The sequence below is a fragment of the Nannobrachium achirus genome (genome assembly GCF_963921795.1).
Source record: "Nannobrachium achirus genome assembly, chromosome: 22".
Lineage (NCBI taxonomy): Eukaryota > Metazoa > Chordata > Actinopteri > Myctophiformes > Myctophidae > Nannobrachium > Nannobrachium achirus.
This window is the reverse complement of record NC_137829.1, coordinates 32584303-32604389: the sequence shown is the minus strand read 5'-3', so window position 1 is coordinate 32604389 and position 20087 is coordinate 32584303. Positions and strand designations below refer to the sequence as shown.

The window sequence follows — 20087 nt, the reverse complement described above, 5'->3', positions numbered from 1 at the left end:
GCTAATTACATTTCCGTGATCGACGGGCATCGCAGAGTGGTACAGCGGGAAATCTCCGGTTTCGACGGGGATCGCACGAAATGAGTTAATCTCATATGTACAACATTTTCATAACATTTATTTAACTACATTGCAAAATACTTTTCATGTAATAGTAGGCCTACTTAATGTCTGTGCAACAACTGTAAACTTGCTTTCTTATTGTTTAGAACCAAGCTACTAGGGTTAACATGTAAAAAAAAAAAGAAAAAGAAACTTTGGCTTTGATGCTATCTTAGTATAGATGTAGAACTATTTGACAGTGCCGAAACATAGGCTAATTGTCTTCCTTGATGACACAACTAGCAACACCAGGTGACAGACACCCAGACCTCTCCTCTGCAGTGCTCTGAACTATCTCTCTCCAAAATTTATTGAATATGATTAAGGATTACTGTGATTATGGTAAGCTCACATTTCATATCAGACATACCATAGTTCATCAACCCCCCCATTTAATCGATTTGAATCATCCCCTGTTTGAATCGATTTAAATAGATTTTTTCATAAATCGTGGCATGCCTACAGGGCATAGATCCGAGTCTTGGCTGCGCCTCTTGACATAGTCCAGTGTTTGTCATTTTGGTTTCAAGTTTGGTTTCTAGTTTATTTTAAAGCGCATCTGGAATGTTGAAATGCATTTCACAGAGCAGGAACAAATGGAACCACTGGATCAACAAGAAAGGGACTGCATATTTCCAGAACATCCATGCGCAAAAGGAGAGAGAGGGGTGTGCATGTTATGTTATGGATGAGTTGTGGATGAAGTTGAAAAGTTGAACTCGGAAACAACTTGCCAAGTATGAGGTTCAAGCAAGGAATTGGTTTGATGAAGCTGTGTTTTTTCTAATGCAGGCAGGGGAGGTCGTACCAAAGTATTAGCGTTCGGAAAGCACAACAATCAGCCTGAACCGTATTGTATATCGTTGCTGTCGGGCAGAAACCTCTCATCTCCATATTTCTCCACTTTTTTTGCGTTTTTTTCTTTCTTTTCTCGTGAATTAACACTCCTACTTGCTCACACTACAGCGTCACACATAAGCATCAAAAGTAGCAGATCCGCAAGCTCAAAACGCGTCGCGTTGCGTTGCATTCCAAGCTTGTAGATCTGCTACTTTAGTGGCTGTGTTTTCATGGTGCCACATTCGTTAAAGCTCAAGAGATCCTGTGTTTGTTTATTTGGCGGATAGTGATTGGGCTGATTAACCCATTCAGAACGGGCACACATTATGTGTATCGTTATTTTATGCTTTAACTATTGAAAAATAGCAGATATACAAGCTCACAGCGCGGCACCGAGTGCCGCGCTGCGAGCTTGTAGATCTGCTATTTTTGAAAAATTGTGAAAATTAGAATTTTGACCCGATTCTATAAGTGTCTTTTGAATCCTTCTAAGGTTTTTTGAAAAACCTACGTTTCTATGTCAGCAATCTGGCTAGCCATCGTCAAGCTCAAAACGTGTCGCTTTGCGTTGCATTCCAAGCTTGTAGATCTGCTACTTTAGCTGTGTTTGAATTTGAACCCCGAAAAGGAACCGTTTTGGACTTACGAGGTTTCCACCCCGACAGAGACTATATTTTCTTCTTCCTTTTTTCCCCCTCTCTCTTCTGACTTTCCAAACTTGGCTCACAAGCATTGTTTTCTCTCCTGGATCAGCCCCCCCCAGGGGCGTCACAAGGGGTAGGAAAGTGGGACTGAGTTACCAGGGCCCAAGGTGATGGGGCCCTAGTAACTTTAGCTATTGAAAAATAGCAGATATATAAGCTCACAGCGCGGCACCGAGTGCCGCGCTGTGAGCTTGTAGATCTGCTATTTTTGAAAAATCGTGAAAATGTGCGCAAATCTTTGAATATATGTATTTTTTAAGTGAACATTTGTAACTCAAAGTTTGCTTCTGGGGGGTCCCTGGAACTAAATATTTTGAGATGGGGGGTCCTTCAGACATGAAGAAGTTTGAGCATCACTGACATGGAAACATATAGGTTTCTTGGCACACAAGCCGCACACATTTTCACGATTTTTCAAAAATAGCAGATCTACAAGCTCGCAGCGCGGCACTCGGTGCCGCGCTGTGAGCTTGTATATCTGCTATTTTTCAATAGTTAACATTCATAGGGGGCCCGCAGTGAATCCTTGTACCCAGGGCCCAGAATTTGGTGTGACGCCCCTGCCCCCCCACACTCAGTGGGAGGTAGAATCTAAATATCCCAGAAAGCCGCAGTAAAGCTGCAGGACATTTCACTGATCCTGTCTCTTCCCCGTCTTCAACCCTTGAATTGTTTGCTGGAATTAGCGTTGTAATAGCCTGTAATAGCCTCGTCAGGCAGCGTCGCATTCGCGTTGAGTTCGTCAACTAAAACTATAACCAAAATTGTTGTTGATTTTTTTCAGCGAATAAACATTTGACTTAAATTGTACAGGGAGGAGACATTTTATATTCATATACCTAAAAACATGAACTTGGGACCCCCCTTACTGACAAGCAGTTGGAATTGTAGGAGGTGAGGCATTACATTACGTTTGACTCTGTTCCACAGATAAATATTGTGGAAATAGCCAATATTTTTCCTCACAACTCGAGGTGTTTTGAGGCGTTGTGGGCTTGTAGATCAGCTATTTCACCACTTTTGCCGCTTTCTGAGGTAATATTTCACAATTTCATTTTGGCCAATGTTTGACACTTTTTTTAAGGTATAGTTTGTGTATCACTTTTGAAGCAGTAATATAAAATGGGGCAGATATCCTGTATACACTTAGACTGTACGTTGGTCTGTTCAGGGGCGTCACAAGGGGGGGGGGGGGGGGGGAAGTGGGCCCAAGGTGGAGGGGCCTTAATTATTTTATACTTTAGCTTTTGAAAAATAGCAGATATACAAGCTCACAGCGCAGCACTGAGTGCTGAGCTTTTAGATCTGCTACTTTTGAAAAGTCATGAAAATGTGTGCAAATCTTTGAATATATGTATTTTTTAAGCAAACATTTGTAACTAGAATTTTGCTTCTGGGGGATCCCTGGAACTAAATATTTTAAGATGGGGGTCCGTGGCCAAATACATATCATCATGGGGGTCCTTCACTTGAAAAGGTTTGAGGACCACTGACATAGAAACATAGGTTTTTAAAAAAAAAAACCTTAGAAGGATTTGAAATATTCAAAGACTTTTCAAATCACATTCTAAATGTGTTAAACTCCTCCCCCTGTGAAGAACATTCATGGGGGGGGCAATGAATCTTTGTACCCAGGGCCGAGAATTTGGTGCGACAACCCTGGGTCTGTTTACTGTTGTGAACCACCCCCCCACCACCACCACCAAAAAAAAATAAAAAAATAAACTGTGTTACACAATCATCTGGGGACCCTGACCCAGAGGTAGAGAAAGGAGACTGTCCTCCGCGTGGCTGTTCAAGGTGCTTTATGGGGCTCTTGTGTGGATAGCAGTGGTCTGTATAATAATGCCATGTGGAGAGCGCAGGGCCATACATTTACAGGGCTATATATATACACAGTATAAAGAAGTCTTAAATGCTTTCTCTAGCGCAGAGCCAGTGCAGTGAAAGCAGCCTCGGCCGTGAATCAGAGGTGACGTGCTTTTGGCCAAGCCTTTTAAAGAACAATGCATGTTGTTGCTCACTGCAAGGTCTGGTCTGGGCTTGGGAACAGAGGAGGCATTGAGTCAATCTGTAGCAAAGTCATTTGACATTACAATCATTTTCCTTTGATGACCGTTTTGTTATTTTTTTTTTTTTTTGTCCCTTGCTCCGAAGAGGATCTCGCATGGCTATTGTCTTGGGATAGTTTTTGGCCGTGGGTATACCGCCAGTGGTTCGAAAAAAGTCCTCAAATGTTTAATTAAATAAAAGTATAAATTCTCCGTAAAAGTACGGAATTCAAAATTTACTTGAGTAAAAGTACAAAAGTATTGGCATCAAAATATACTTAAAGAAAAAACCAAAAGTAAAAGTACTCAATGCATTGTGCAGAATGTCCCATTTCACAAGTTCAAAATGTATAAAAGTCTTTTGAAAATAGCAGATCCACAAGCTCACAATGCATCACATCATGACAGATTGTGAGCTTGTAGATTGGCTATTTTCACTACTTTCGGCTTTTGAGTTTTACTTGAGTAAAAGTACAAAAGTATTGGCATCAAAATATACTGAAAGTACCAAAAGTAAAAGTACTCATGTCCCATTTCACAAGTTCAAAATGTATAACAATTATTTTGAAAATAGCAGATCCACAAGCTCACAATGTGTCACATCATCGTGACACATTGTGAGCTTGTAGATTGACTTTTTTCAAAAGCCAAAAGTAGTGAAAATAGCTGATCTACAAGCACACAACTCCTCGCGATGCGAGGCGTCGTTGTGTGCTTGTAGATCGTCTACTTTCATTATTTTAAATCGTTTTTAAAGTGATAACAAAAAAAGGAAGGTTTTGGACATACAAGGTTTCCATCTGACAACAACAAAATGCATGCGACAACAATGAAAAGTTGATCCTGATCCTAATTCCTTCTCCCTTCAGCTCAAGTGTTACCACAAGCGCTACCGCGGGCCCTCCAGAGACGTCATCTTCCGCGTTCAGTTCCATACCTGTGCGGTCCATGACCTGGGCATCATCTTTGGGAAAGATGAGCTCGACGAGACCTTCAAGGGTAAGGGCCCCAAGGTTCACACGTTTGAATGCAAAACCCATTCAGAACGGGTACACATATTGTGTATCATTATTTTATGCTTTAACTAATGAAAAATAGCAGATATACAAGCTCACAGCGCGGCACCGAGTGCCGCGCTGCGAGCTTGTAGATCTGCTATTTTTAAAAAATCGTGAAAATTAGAATTTTGACCCGATTCTATAAGTGTCTTTTGAATCCTTCTGAGGTTTTTTGAAAAATGTATGTTTCTATGTCAGCAATCTGGCTAGCCGTCGTCAAAGAAAAGGTCCTTTTCACTTAAGCTCATTTGATGTCAACTGAGGAAAGCAATAATAACGTCACACATTCTTCTCACATACAGATGAGAGATTTCCGGAGTACGGAAAAGTGGAGTTTGTCTTCTCCTTCGTTCCAGAGAAAATACATGGTAAGTATCATTACCTGGGATGTTGCAGGTGATGGCATTTCACTATAGATGTACACCCCCGTGTTGCACTGGTGACACTTAACATTATACAAAGCAGCATGAGCGGAAAGAGCACCACCATCCTACTCAAGTACTGCTACTTGACTGAAACATTACTCAAGTAAAAGTATCAAACAACTCTGATACTTAGGGCTCTATTTTGATTGTCTTAAGTACCAGCTCTTATGCCTTAAAGTTATACCATGTAACTTTTTTTATAAAACAAATCTTAAAACTGTTAAACTGTTAAATCGCTAAAGTTTTAGAACACCCACTCTGTTATTTTCAGCTTCTAAAGCCTTCTCTTTATATGTTTTCTGTGATCCTCGCCGGGGTCCGGTTTTCGTGGAAAGATTACGTCATCATACACTACCGGCCAATCACAGCGAGGGTTATACACTGCCGGCCAATCACAGCGCATCTTGCTGACTTCTCAGGAAGTAGCTTGCCTCATCAAAACAACAGCATATACTCGGGTGAAAGAGTCCGTTTCTCTGGAATGCCTGAACGCACAGGAACCAGGGACCCCTCTAAAGATAGATCTCGGCGAGGTGGAGGCAGACGCGGGGGTGTGAGGCCCGGCCCGCGGCGAAAAACGGCCGAAAGACGCGGACGCGGACGCGGTTTGCTATAGAGCTACTGACCACTAGTTGAGCAACTTACACAGTATAGCTTTAACTTAAAGGCCTGTCCATACTGTCTCCGACCACTGAATTTTTCGTCTGAGAATTCCGACTCTCCAACGTGCAGCGTTTCGAACTCTAATTCGGGGTAATGCGAGTGCCATCATTTTGTAGTTGAACCGGACATTTTCCGAAGAAAGGTTCGGTGGTCGGAGACAGTATGGTCAGGCCTTTAAGTTAAGGCATAAGAGCTGGTACTTAAGACAATCAAAATAGAGCCCTTAGTTGTCACAATCTTAACACATGGGATGCTCAGGTTTTTAACAATTCTAGCTGTTGCTGCTGCCGCCGTTCACTCACGCTTTATTTTGAAGAGCCTCGGAAGCTTTGTGCGTGTGCACGTGGGTGTCCACTGACGATTGAGGAAGAAAATCCATTTGTTTACAAACGCTCGCGAAACTAAAAATCCAAACCGCGGCCGCGGTAAAGTGTCGCCGTGAAAACAATCAGATCTCTGCTTCCCTGCCGTTCTTTTCACCTCATTCATAGATAAAGCCCTTTTTATGTTTGAGCCTAGAATGGAAATCAATGCAACCAGCTCGTGCCATTTTCTCTCTCTCTCTCTCTGAGCTACGGGGTGACGTATGGACTAGGGTCATTCAGAGGGCAGGCAGCTGCACGTAGAGCTGTACCAGTTAACCCCTTGTTGTCTCGTTCATGAACGAGACAACTCCTTTTGGCAGGGTGACCCCTAGTGGCCTTAACTCGTTACTGAACGAGTTTGACACCCAAGTTGTTAAGAATGTAAATTGAGATTGTTATGTAATGATAGGTTTATGATTGGTTAATTGTTTACCTTGTATCCTATACAGTAGCTTCAACATACAGATTGCCATTTTATAATAATATATATAATAAACTTTATTTATATAGCACTTTTCCAAAGCAAGTTAACAAAGTGCTACACAACACACACATCACAAACCCCCAACAAACAGAGTGAGGTAAGATAAACTAAAAACATCAATGAAAAACACCGGCAATTAGGTTAAGACAATTCCTACAGAAGAAAAAATAAAGGCAATTAAAAAGAACAGCGAGAAAGATAAACATAATAAGCAAAGAGTGCAATTGTCCGGGACTAGTTAAAAGCCATTCTATAAGTGGGTTTTTAGAAGAGTTTTAAAAGTAGTCAATGTTTTGATATTATTTTGGCAGATGTAGGCTCTTAGTTTACCTGGGATCCTAGTTTCTTGAGACACTACACTGTCTCTCTGCACCAGGGACGTGCTGGGCCCCTGATTCAGCCCGGGAAAAAGAGTTGGAGAGGCCCTCATTGCGCTCTATAGGGAGAGATCTCTCTCTATAGCGCTGCTGCTACTCAAAGATTTGCCATTTCAGATCATGACAAGCCAGTGGGCCATTTACATGAGTTATATTTTGTCGCTGTCGGTTGGAAACCTTGTATGTCCAAAACTGTTTGTTTTGTATTTATCATTTAAAGAATGATTTAAACTAGTGAAAACAGCCGATCTACAAGCACACAACGCCTCGCTCCGCGAGGCGTTGTGTGCTTGTAGATCGGCTGTTTTCACTACTTTTGTGAGACGGCCTTGTATGATGAAGCAGGGCTTTGCTTTGCGAATAAATCTACAAATTTAAAACTTGGAGATACGAGAATGGAACGAAGGCCGCCATTTTATTTTAATTTCTTTCCTAATGGCCGGCCTGGACCGGCCGGGAATGAACCGGCCGTTCGGGAGTTGTCCCGCTTTTCCCAATGGCCAGCACGTCCCTACTCTGCATGCACTCTATGTATATGTGATTACCTTGTTTATTGTAAGTCGCTCTAGATAAGAGAGTCTGCAAAAATGCCCAGATTGTAACTGAGTAAAAGAACAAAAGTAGCTCTTTTGAAGAGTACCGCAAGTAACTATCACTTACACATAGTCACATGCTGAGCCTGAGTGTAACCCCCCTAGATACAGTAGGTCCTACCAAACAGTCCTTCTCCAGTTCAGTGATGCTCTATAGTGGGGAGCTACTTTACTTTTCTATTTAATACAACTTCAAATTTGTTTTACTTATGATGGAAAATTATATTGTTGCTTGTCCAAAAAGTACAATGCATTAAAACATCTGCTGAAGTATAGGGGCTGATCCTGTGTGCATGATATTCACAGCTTTTTGTCTGTGACACTTTGCATTATTGGTCAAGGTATGGATCACTTGGAGAATGGGCCCAGTGTCTCTGTGGACTACAATACCCAAGACCCTCTGATCCGCTGGGACTCCTATGAGAACTTCAACCAGCATTGTGAGGACACCACTGAAGGTGAGTGGAGTTGGTTCACCGATCTACAAGCTAGAGAACCACTGATCGGCAGTATTTCAAATGGCATTCTGGAGGTTTGCTCACGTTGTGTGTATCTTGCTTGGCGGGTTGAGCCGACCATGGAGGGATTACCAGACAGCCAGTGTAAGATGTGGTGGCGTTGGCTAAAAAAGCATCTGATAAATGACAAATATTATGTTAGAGTATTTATTCAAGTACTGTGGGATACTTACGTACAATGAAGTACAATTATTAAGTACTTTTACTGCACTATTTCCATGTTTTTGATACTTGATTCTACTCCTACTACTACTACAATTATTTGACAGCTTAATCAAGCTAACCAGTTACTTAGCATATTCAGGTTATTAACATAAAACATGCATTAATCACTTAAGCCCTATATTATACTTTGGCTGTTTGAAAATAGACAATCTTCGACACATTGTGAGCTGTCTATTTTCTTTAGTACTTTTAATTTGTAGTAAAATTGTGAATACGGAAAATGTACTTCAAGCAGAGTATTTCTACATTGTTGTATTGCTACTTTTACTTCCAGTCGAGAAGAAAATAGCCTCTTGCTTTTGAGAGTGCAGCATTATGACCAGAGAAGGACTCTCATTTATGTACGACTTCCACAGGCCCACGTGCACATACACGCAAGGGCAAACGTGCACATACTGTGCGCGCACGCACGCACGCACGCACGCACGCACGCACACACACACACACACACGCACACACACACACACACACACACACACACACACACACACACACACACACACACACACACACACACACACACACACACACACACAGGGACACCGAAGACAGGTGGCACTCGCATACAGGATCCTCTCTTGTGTGCTGTAAAGTTAACGAGGTGTTAATTACAGACTCTTAACAGCCAGTGCACTCATGGCAGGCCGAGGTTATGGCTGGCCTCGTTTTAAACCTCATCTTGTACCTCGGTTTGAAAAAAAAAAAAAAAAAACCCTGTGCTGAGTAGATCAATAATACTACTTATAAATAAATAAGCAGGAGTGTACATTAGGCGTCTCTTTTAACGATTGGGAATTCATGTTGAATGTAGGAAAATGGTGCTGGGGTGCGTTGAACTGCGTTCCCAGATCAGCCCTTATTGATGATTGGCCATTCATTGAACTCCTGCGCGCCTCTGCGGTATATCGTCGTTGTTGGGTGAAAACCTTGTATGTCCAAAACCGTTCGTTTTGTATTTATCATTTTAAAAACGATTTAACACGCGGGTGACTGAAAATAAAAAACTACCACTCTGACATTTACAGGTCAAATTGACAGGTAAATTCTTTCAATTTTTTGCCCAGGAGAGCAATACCTCCTCCCTGCTGCCAGCGGGGGTTCTATTGTCTGTTGTTCTATTGACAATAGAACCCCCGCTGGCAGCAGGGGAAGAGGTGTTGCTCTCCTGGGCAAAAGAATTTACCTGTCAATTTGACCTATAAATGCAGTCAGAGTGGTATAAATGTATATTACTTCATACTTAGGAAATGTTTCAGAAGGGGGAAAAAAACGAGAACATATGTCTTGAGTATTTAGGAAAAGTCATGGAAGGGGAAATTTCTGAGACCTTCACGGGGAGAGTTATTGCACTTTGCAATCTCAAAATCGGCCAAAATGACCTGTTAGTCACCCATGTGTTAAACTAGTGAAAACAGCCGATCTACAAGCACACAAGCGTTGTGTGCTTGTAGATCTGCTGTTTTCACTATTTGTGCGGCAGTCTTGTGTGATGAAGCAGGGCTTTACTTTATGAAGAAAAAAAAAACATACACATTTGAAACTTGGAGATACAAGGTTTCTGCCCGACAGTGACGACATGTACTCCAGCCCTGGTTCTCAATATGTGGTCCGGGGACTCCCAGATTGATATGCATTCGGCCAGAGATCATTTGATATGATTTTCATCTCTGGGACAGCAATCTGCACTATGACATCTTCAGTGTTAATTTAACTCTGAGGGTATTCAAATGGAACCAAATGGACCCACAACCGTCCATTGGTTTACTAACTATAAATCAATTAGCTGGGGACCCCTCAGAACCTCCCCCAAGACTAGTCACTACTAGTGAATTATGTCTGCACTGTGGCTGTGAATAAGCCTCCAGTCCAACTGTAAATGTGACGTGGAAAATGCAATTTAAATTGATCAGGCGGAACTTGGAACACAACTTAGAGTTCTCTCTCTCTAATTTCACACACACACACACACACACACACACACACACACACACACACACACACACACACACACACACACACACACACACACACACACACACACACACACACACGTATGCATGCACAAACACACACACACACACACACACACACACACACACACACACACACACACACACACACACACACACACACACACACACACACACACACACACACACACACACACACACACACTACAGCCATGGCAGCACGCACGCACATAAACACACAAACATGTACAGTATGTATACACACGCGGACAACAAGTATGCACTAGCACGCATACAGTACACACACACACACACACACACACACACACACACACACACACACACACACACACACACACACACACTCTCACTCTTTGTGTGGTTTCCTGGGTGTGTGCGTGTACACAGAGAAGATACTGAGTCCTATAGCGTTTCGAGAGCTTTTTTTCACACTTTCATCTCCTTACTCCATGGGGTCAAACGCAGTTCATGCATTCGGCAAGTTCACACGCCATATGACCACATTAGAAATAGACCTACCGTACATTAGCACCTGACACTGTGTGTTAGCCACTCTATAAATACTATCATATACTACAAGCTTTACACACTGCATCCCATGGTATGTTTGGCACTTTACGACATGCCCAAAATAAGGATGACGGTTGAAACTCAAAGTGGTTAATAGAGACTAGTTTTCGATTCTAATGAGTTATATATTATACGATGCAATCCAATCTTTAGCTATCGATAGTAAATGACTATGTGTGCCGTTTGTGAAAGAAGCCTCACGGAATTATCGACAACGTGGTGTACAGTGTGGCGAAGCGTGCATGTCGACTAGTGTGGTAATGATCTCTACGCCAGGGGTCTTCAAAGTTTTCAGGCCAAGGACCCTATAGATGAGAGAGAGATGAAGCAGGGACCCACAACCTTTGCATAGATTCCATATAGTTTCATCGTTTGACAGCACAATCTATGTACCTTTATTTTGGATTCATGTTAATGTGTGTTTTCAGATATTTAACCACTTGAACAGTCTTAAGCTGGTTGCACACTGCACTGCGTGTTTTCGTTGTGTTTTGGAAATCCTAAAGCCGTAGGCCAGGGAGAGAGAGAGGAAAGAGAGATCGATCGGAAAGGGTCACTAAGCTACAGCCATATAAAGGACCTTTACGAGTTTAGCGCAAGCCAATCGATTTCAAGTACCATCGTGAAAATACCCCAGAATTGGACTGGCATGACTTGCAACACTGTGACAGCGGTGGTTTCTCCATTAGGAGAGGCTTTTATACACAGACACCACATAGTCTGTCCATGACACAGCCTGTGTTGCCATGTCTGCTTCTTGTAAGAAAATTTGGCCTTGGTTGGCTTTTCTGTAGAGGCAGCTTTACAGAAAAACAGCTTTAAAGGGATCCTGCTAATATGATAAATATGCCTTAATACATTATAATTGTCCTCTATAACTACAATGTAAAATTAACCCTTTTTGCTATTTTACTTACCCTGAGCTGCTTGTAGAGATGTGGGTGGTCCTGGCTCGTCCTACGCTTTCCAACGAGTGATTCTAGATGGTCCGACGATTTATTCCATTGAAAATTGTTTAGAATAAAGTTTAGAGCCCCCCCAAAAAAACTCAATCTATACTGTCGGCGGTGCGACGTATTCCGGGGTGCCTATCCCGATCTAGTCCGGGATATTTAATAAAATGAATTAATTAATCGGAGGCCTCAACGAAGCTCCGGTCTAATTTTCCATCCATGCCCCGGGCCGCGATTCTGTTTACATCAGCCCGTATCGGGCAACGCCGCCGCACCGCGCCGCCCACTCCAATACAAACTCACATCTTTAGAGACCTTTTTCTCTGAACTGTGTTCCCAGGGCAGCGACAAAGTTTTTTTGCGGCTAAAATAGCTTCAGATCGGGCTTCTAAAAAATAATGAAGCTAATAGCTAACTGTTAGCTAACTTCCTCCGGTCTTCCTTCATAACAGTGTTTGCAGTGAAAGCCCAAGCCACTACTGCCTGTGTAGACGGAAGTTAGAGCGAAGGCCTATGCAGAAATGTATGGCACTCTAGCGGCACCTTGTGGCCCCTGGCAGTAAATGCGTTAAAAACACCTTAAATATTTTATTTCTTCTAGAAATAGCTTTCACTCAATAGGGGAAATGCCCGTCGCAAGTTGATGATGTCATAAAACCATTTGTGATCCGAATTCATGGCATGCATGTGAAAATAAAAACAAACTTAATACTTCCTATGGTTAATATGAGCATCAAATCAATATTTCAAATTTGTGTGTCTTTTTATTTTCACATGCATGCCATCAATTCCATAGGGATAGACCACACATGGTTTTATGACATCATCAACTTGCGACGGTGATTTTAATTTTACATTGTAGTTATAGAGGACAATTATAATGTAATAAGGCATATGTGTCGTATTAGCCAGGGATCCTTTTAAAGTCAGCTTTAAAGTCAAGTGTAGTTGCCTATTTGAGCTTGTTTCCTATATGCTGTTTAAACCAGTGGTTCTCAAACATTTTCTAAACAGGGACCCCCCAAATTAATGTGTATTTGTCCATGGCTCCTGGTACCAGATCTCTGTTGTTAAAATGTAAAAAAAAAGAAAGACAAAAAAGAAAGAAAGAAAAAATAAATTAAGACAATAGCTCACAATTTGTCGTATCGCTTTTAAGCCCTTTGCACACAGGACAGTTGCGTTTTTTTCCGTTTGCGGCATGAATAAAACGCATTGGATTTGGTGTGTAAGGCTGTGCGGAATCGGCGCTGCGGATCCAAAAAGGAGTCATAAAAGGAGTGATGAGTTTTTTACCGCATGCGACAAGACGCACGAATCGAACTGGGTTCGATCGAGAAAAAAACGCACGGCGGCAGCCACTCGCCGCACGGCTAATTCGGAGCCGGTGTGCATGAGGTCATAGAGAATCATTGTTTTCTTTTCTATTATATTGTCCGTTTTATCCGTGCGGTTAAGCGCGCCTGTGTGCAGGGCTTTAGATCAGCTATTTTCAAATATGCATATAGTTTAATGTGGCCTATCCACCTCTTTCCGCGGGAATTTACTTTTGCACCACACTTCCGGCTAACAGCAGACATACAAGCTCACGTCGCGTCGCAGATGCAGCCGTTGTGAGCTTGTAGATCACACTCGGCTGCGGCGCCGGAAGCTCCGTCCAACTTCTGCGCATTCTCTCTCTACGTCGTCCTCAGACGAGCCCTCCATCGTCGTTTCCAGTCATCTCGGTTCTCCATACATCTGGCCAGCTCGTTTGTGCTTTCTGCTCCAGCATCTTTCTTTAGTACGTCCACGTAGGTAGGTGTGGGACGTCCCCTTGATCGTTGCCCGTGTGCTGGTTCCCACAGTACAAGCCTTTTGACTGGGAGTTCTTGGTGTCGATGGCAGTGTCCAGCTAGTCTCATCCTCCTGACTGTTATCTTCTCTGATACACTTGGCAGTTCCCCGTACAGACGCTTGTTGGTAATGTGCTCGTCCTGGTTGATGTTCAGCACCACCCTTAACATTCTGGTGTAGCACCCGTCCAGGGACTTCTGTAGGGCTTGCGTTAGTGTCCAGCATTCACAGCCATATAGGAGAACGGACTCCACGGTTGCAGAGAAGAAACTGATCTTGATGTGTCTGGGGAGGTTGGATTTATCGTGCATTAATGCACGATGGGATGTTGAAAAGTTGTGGATAGTCGCTTCTCTTGGGCTTGTTTTGTGTTTTTTTCTCTCTCGCAACATCTGGCAACGCCGGACAGGACACATGGGCCCTGGAGGGGGGAGGGGAGTGGGGGTGGGGGGAGGGGCATCGGTTGGGCCTGTGTGTTTTGGTGGTTGACCCAGTGGAACACTGTGGAAGCCAGAAGCCCCTCGGGGACCTGGTGTCTCTGTGGATTCCACAGCCTGGTGAGCAGGGGTGTCACAACGGGGGGAAAAGTGGGACTGAGTGAGTTACCAGGGCCCAAGGTGGAGGGGGCCTTAAAGCGATATTCCACTTTCAACAGGGAAACGGGGGAAGGGCCTCTCTCCACATACACACCCATTGTAACTACATTTTAACCATGATAGATTCATTAAAAACACCCATTATTTTTTCTGGTGACTCATACTACCCTGCTAATACGTGAGCAGGCCGTGTTTTATCCATAACTTTTTTCATTTATTTGTAATAATTATTTGGGAAAATGGAAAAAATGAAATACAAAAATAATATTATAACAAATTAATGATAAAAGTTATCGAAAAAACATGGCCTGCTCTAGCAGGGTAGTATGAGTCACCAGAAAAAAATAATGGGTGTTTTTAATGAATCTATCATGGTTAAAATGAAGTTTGAAGTTACAATGGGTGTGTGTGGGGAGAGGCCCTGGGCCTGGAGGGCCTGGTAACATTTACATCAAATATCTAAATATTGAATCAAGCAAATTAAAAACTGTTCAGGGTGTTGATAAAAGCCTGATTAGACGATAAAATTACCAAAAGTTTTTTTGAAAGTGAAATATCCATTTAATTATTTTATACTTTAGCTATTGAAAAATAGCAGATATACAAGCTCACAGCGCGGCACCGAGTGCCGCGCAGCGAGCTTGTAGATCTGCTATTTTTTGAAAAGTCGTGAAAATGTGTAAAAATCTTTTAAGCGAACATTTGTGACTAAAATGTTGCTTCTGGGGGGGTCCCTGGAACTAACAAATATTTTGAGATGGGGGTCTGTGGCCAAATAAATATAATTTTGGGGTTCCTTCTCATCTCAACCTTATAGAAGGATTTGAAATATTCAAAGACTTGCACAAATCTTCACGATTAAAAAAAAAAATAGCAGATCTACAAGCTCGCTGCGCGGCACTCGGTGCCGCGCTGTGAGCTTGTATATCTGCGATTTTTAAATAGTTAAAGCACAAAATAACGCGTAATAATGCGGTCCCAGTCTAAATGGGTTTAAACCCCCTCCTCCCCCTATGAAGAACATTCATGGGGGCCCGTATTGAATCCTTGTACGCAGGGCCCAGAATTTGGTGCGACACCCCTGGTGAGAGAGAGAGAGAGAGAGAGAGAGAGAGAGAGAGAGAGAGAGAGAGAGAGAGAGAGGCATTCCTGGGTTCAGCCACAAGGCTTGGACAGAGCATTCCTTGATGGCGGGAGGGGAGAGAGAGAGAGCTGGTTTGGTCACTTTGCTCTGACCAAAGTGATACTTTCACCAGTGCCCCGAAATGGAAGCAGTGCTGCTACACCCTGTTTTAAAGCGTTGGTGGTGTTTATCCTTTATTGACCGAGACCCGCCGTCACTGGGGCGACGTGTGAAATTCCCTTCACGGTCGCACGCTTGCGTGAAACGTTGTTTGTGAACCACTTGGCACGCACACACACACACACACACAACCACCGCTCAGTTCACACGGGTGTGATTTTTTAGATTCAGTCATATTGAGTCCAGGAGCGCTCGTTTTTGGGCACAAGGTGGAGCAAGCGGTGCCTCCTCCGGGGAACTACCCATAATTAGTCCTACAGTTGATTTAGGAATAGTTTTACTGAGGTTAGGGTTAGGATTAGGGTTAGGTTTAGGCACAGTTTTACTGAGGTTAGGGTTAGGATTAGGGTTAGGTTTAGGCATAGTTTTACTGAGGTTAGGGTTAGGATTAGGGTTAGGTTTAGGCACAGTTTTACTGGGGTTAGGGTTAGGTTTAGGCACAGTTTTACTGAGGTTAGGGTTAGGTTTAGGCACAGTTTTACTGAGGTTAGGGTTAGGGTTAGGTTTAGGCACAGTTTTACTGAGGTTAGGGTTAGGATTAGGGCATAGTTTTACTGAGGTTAGGGTTAGGGTTAGGTAGGTTGTCAGAGTTCGATCAGTACTGTTTACATTAAGGAATCATATTTAATGGTTCCTTCCTGTAAATAGCTCTGAGGGAATGATTGCACTCGCCATAATTTAAAAATGTAGGAGAGGGCTAGTATATTCTATACATTTCTTAAGTTCCCTATGGTTATAGTCTGTTTGGACTATGTGTTTAGGATTTAAATAGGTTATGGGCTATAATTAGTCCTTTTTAGTTTTTCCAAATGTTTACTAGCCTTTTTAGTGTTGTGTTTTTTATAAAACAATAGATGTCATAGTTATTGTCCACGACATTGCAAGCGGCGCGAAGGCCAGCAGACCTTGGTCCTGCTCTTCGCCCCCGAGCGCCGCAGGCGCGAGTGGCCGCGAAGAGCGGGCCAGGGCTGCGCGGCCGGCGGAGCGCCGCGCGAGTTACGAAGCCGTGGTGAATGCAATCGTTATATTTCTGCCCAGGCCGTGAGGCCTGGGCAAGCGCACGATAAACGCCATGACAATTCTTATTCTATTCATTTTACATTTCAAATAGGTTTCAATAGGTCTCCTTGCAGATTAAGTAAGTAATCCTGACTGTTGTATGACAGTCAGGGCCATTCACTTCAGGTATGACAAGGCTTGTAAGGTTTATTCAAATCTCAATTTTTTTGAGTTTGTGTTAATCCCCAGATCTTCTGTTTTAGGCATAACAAAGGATTCCAGGTGTGATAATGGTCCATCACTTGGGTCATTGTTATGGTTAGGGTGTGTTGTGGTACCCACTCCCTAGGCATGACAAAGGCCAAGTAGGCTCATTGTTGTTTAATCACAGAGGCATTGGGGGCCTTTGTGTTAGGGATTGTGTAGGTAGAGTGTTTTAACTTTTATAGATTTAGCCCTCCTGGGTATCTCGTATCTAGTCTTCTAATCCATTCCTGTTCTTGGAATTTCCTCTCTCCAACAGTCCAGTTTCTGTTGTGTTCTAGACCACACACCTTAAGGGCTTGGATCCCATGTGTTAAATAGTGTTTTACAATCAGTAAATGTGTTTCTTTATGGTTATTAATATTATAGCGATGTTGGTTAAGCCTACATGCTATGGAGTTTCCCGTTTCTCCAATATACTGTAGTTTGCAAATGTCACAAGTGATAAGGTATATCACATTTTGTGTGTTGTAGGGTATAATTTGTTTGATTTCAACTACATTTCTTTTTGATCTATTTATAATTTGTTTCTGTGGGCTGAAATAGCTTGGGGTTGGTTTTGTAGCCCTGTTACTTTGTTTCAAGTTACTCCGGACCAGGTAGTCCTTTAAATTTTTATTTTTGCGATAGGCTGAGATTATCTTGTAATCCTGTAGTAGATTGTTATGCCTATTTTCAAAGTTGCTTTTTAGGCGTTTGTTGGCCAATATGCTTTGGCTGGAATAAGTTGTTACTAGGGCTAAAAGGGGTCTCTGGTCTCTGATCTTGACCTCTTCAAAGGTGCTGTAGGCCTTTCTTAGGTAAGTTCTTGTGTAGCCTCTTTCCCTTAGGGCTTTGAAAAGAATTTTACATGCTGTTTCAAAGTCATTTTTTTGCGTACAAATACGTTTAAAACGCAATAACTGTGACTTGACGATTCCTGAAAAACAGTGTTGTGGGTGGAACGAGCTCTTATGTAATAAAGCGTGTGTGTCCGTAGCTTTGAAGAATACTTTCAGGTCAAGTTTTCCTGTTGTGTCAAAATATTTACCTTTGTATGTAGTGATGTCCAAAAAATCAATTTGTGTCATGTCTGTGACATATTTGACTGTTATTGTTCTGTGATGTGTGTTTAGGATTGTAATAAAATCCTGGAATTCCTCCATGGTGTATTCCCATGTGCCCCATATGTCATCCAGGTATCTGTAATAATGTGATGGTTTGAGTGGACATCTTTCCATTACTGATTCCTCCCAGGAAGCCATGTAGATATTGGCCAGTGACGGGGCAAATCTTTTGCCCATGGCTGTTCCACTGATCTGGAGGAACGTCCTGCCATTAAATTGGAAGTCATTTTTTGTTAAATTTATTTCCAATAATTCTAAAAGCTCTTTGTCTGGTCGCTTTCTGTCCGGGTATTTTCGGAATATGTCCCTGATGGCTTGTAGCCCTGCGTTTGTGTCAATATTTGTGTATAGACTGTCAATATCTATCGAAAATAATATCGCATTCTTTGGAATGACAATGTTCTTTATTATTTCCACAAAATGATAGGAATCCTTAATATAGCTCTTGTGTCTTATGGATAAGGGGTTAAGGTGATATTCTATGAATTCAGCCGTACCATAAGTCTCAGATCCGCAGTCTGAGATAATCGGACGCCCTGTTGGAATTTCGTAGGGAATTGTCCAACTGGCTGGATCTTTATGTATTTTTGGTAAAAGATACATAGTTCGAGCCTTGGGTTTGTCCACCCCTAACAGGTATCTTTCCTGTTTTCTGTTTATAAATTTTTTCTGCCTTAAGGTGTTTATAACTTTTTCAGCTTCTAAAGCTGTTTGTTCAAATATCGGTTTGGCTAGTTCCCTGTAGTGGTTCACATTTTTCAATTGTCTCATGCCTTCCAATATATATTGCTGTCTGTCCAATATCACAATCGATGACCCCTTATCAGCGGGTTTGATTATTATATCTTGGTTGTTAGTTAGGGATCGGAGTGCTCTTACCTGGTCTGCAGTGAGGTTCGGCTTCTCCTTTAGATGACCCGGCATGTTTCTGATCGTCGTCAGATCTTGCTGGATCAGTAGCTTTAGGCCCTGTGGGAGTTGCTCCCCTGCTGGTTCCCAGTAAGATGCTGGCATGAATCTGGGGATTTCCTCTTGGTCCGTATTTCCAAAATGTGTTGTTAGTTTTAGCCTCCGGTGATATTTGGAGACGTCCTTTCTCAGATTATTCATCTGTTCCCGGTAAATGTCTACTGTGGGCACAAATGATAGCCCTTTTTCCAATAGGGTTTTTTCGTGTTCGTTAGGTCTAAAATAATGCGATAAATTGATTATACTATTTGTTTGGGTCTTCTCTTTTTCCCTTAGTGCTTCGTGGCGTTCAGGGCCTCTTAGTTTAACGACTCCATCCAAAGGTCAAATATACTGGTAGCTGTCCTTCTCGTCCAGTGTACGTTGTCCCATTGTGTTTTAAATTTGGTTGGGTCCAACATTGGGAGACAGTTGGTTTTTTTAATTTCTTTATTCAAATTGGTAAGAATCCATTTTTGGTTTTCTTCTAGATCCTCAGAGAAGTTTATTAGCGCTACTTGTCTGTTTGCGTTAGGGAATTTGGTTTTAGCTATCTTGATCAGTCGTCCTAAGTTTTTCTGACTGGTCACGGTATTCTTCTGGTCCATGTTCGTTAGACCTACACTCAGAATGAGACGTTCTGTTTCCTCGTTAACTTCGGTGTGCTCTAACACTGTGATTGCCCACTCCAGGTTCATGCCTGGGTATGATTCTATCTGTACGTTGGAATCTGAGTAGGTGGGAATCGTTGCTAGATTAGAGTCACCCATGATGACTATCGGTTTGTTGAGGTGTAGTCTCCAATTCTTCTTTTTGCCCTCATGTTTGCGTGGTTGGTATGCGGTGCAGGGAATGCTGTCCTCTTCTTCCTCTGTGTCTTCTGCTTGGGGACTCTCTGTGGCTGGAGTTGTTGCGTTTAGTTCCTCTATTCCTTCGTCAATCCCATCTGGTGATGTTGGGCTGTCTGGGGTGGTTTGTCTTCCATCCTGGAGTTCTTCCATGCTCCTTTCTTCATCCAGGTTGTCCAGGGTTTCCTGTGCTCTGTTTTGGTTCTTTCTTCTCTGTCTGGGGCGTTGAAGCCTAGGTGTGTCTCTGTTCGGAGTGAGGTTAGGGAAT

The 20087-nt window shown here is 42.6% G+C and overlaps 1 protein-coding gene across 1 annotated transcript in view; it reads left to right on the top strand.

The window, feature by feature from the left end:
* Positions 1–20087, top strand: part of tns1b (tensin 1b) — a gene marked incomplete at its 5' end in the record, with an annotated part of 487320 nt that overhangs the window by 358737 nt on the left and 108496 nt on the right. Inside the window, 3 exons of the mRNA XM_080752851.1 lie at positions 4567–4696; positions 5058–5123; positions 8004–8120. Coding sequence (XP_080608977.1) covers positions 4567–4696; positions 5058–5123; positions 8004–8120 — 313 coding nt within the window. The remainder of the gene's footprint in view (positions 1–4566; positions 4697–5057; positions 5124–8003; positions 8121–20087) is intronic.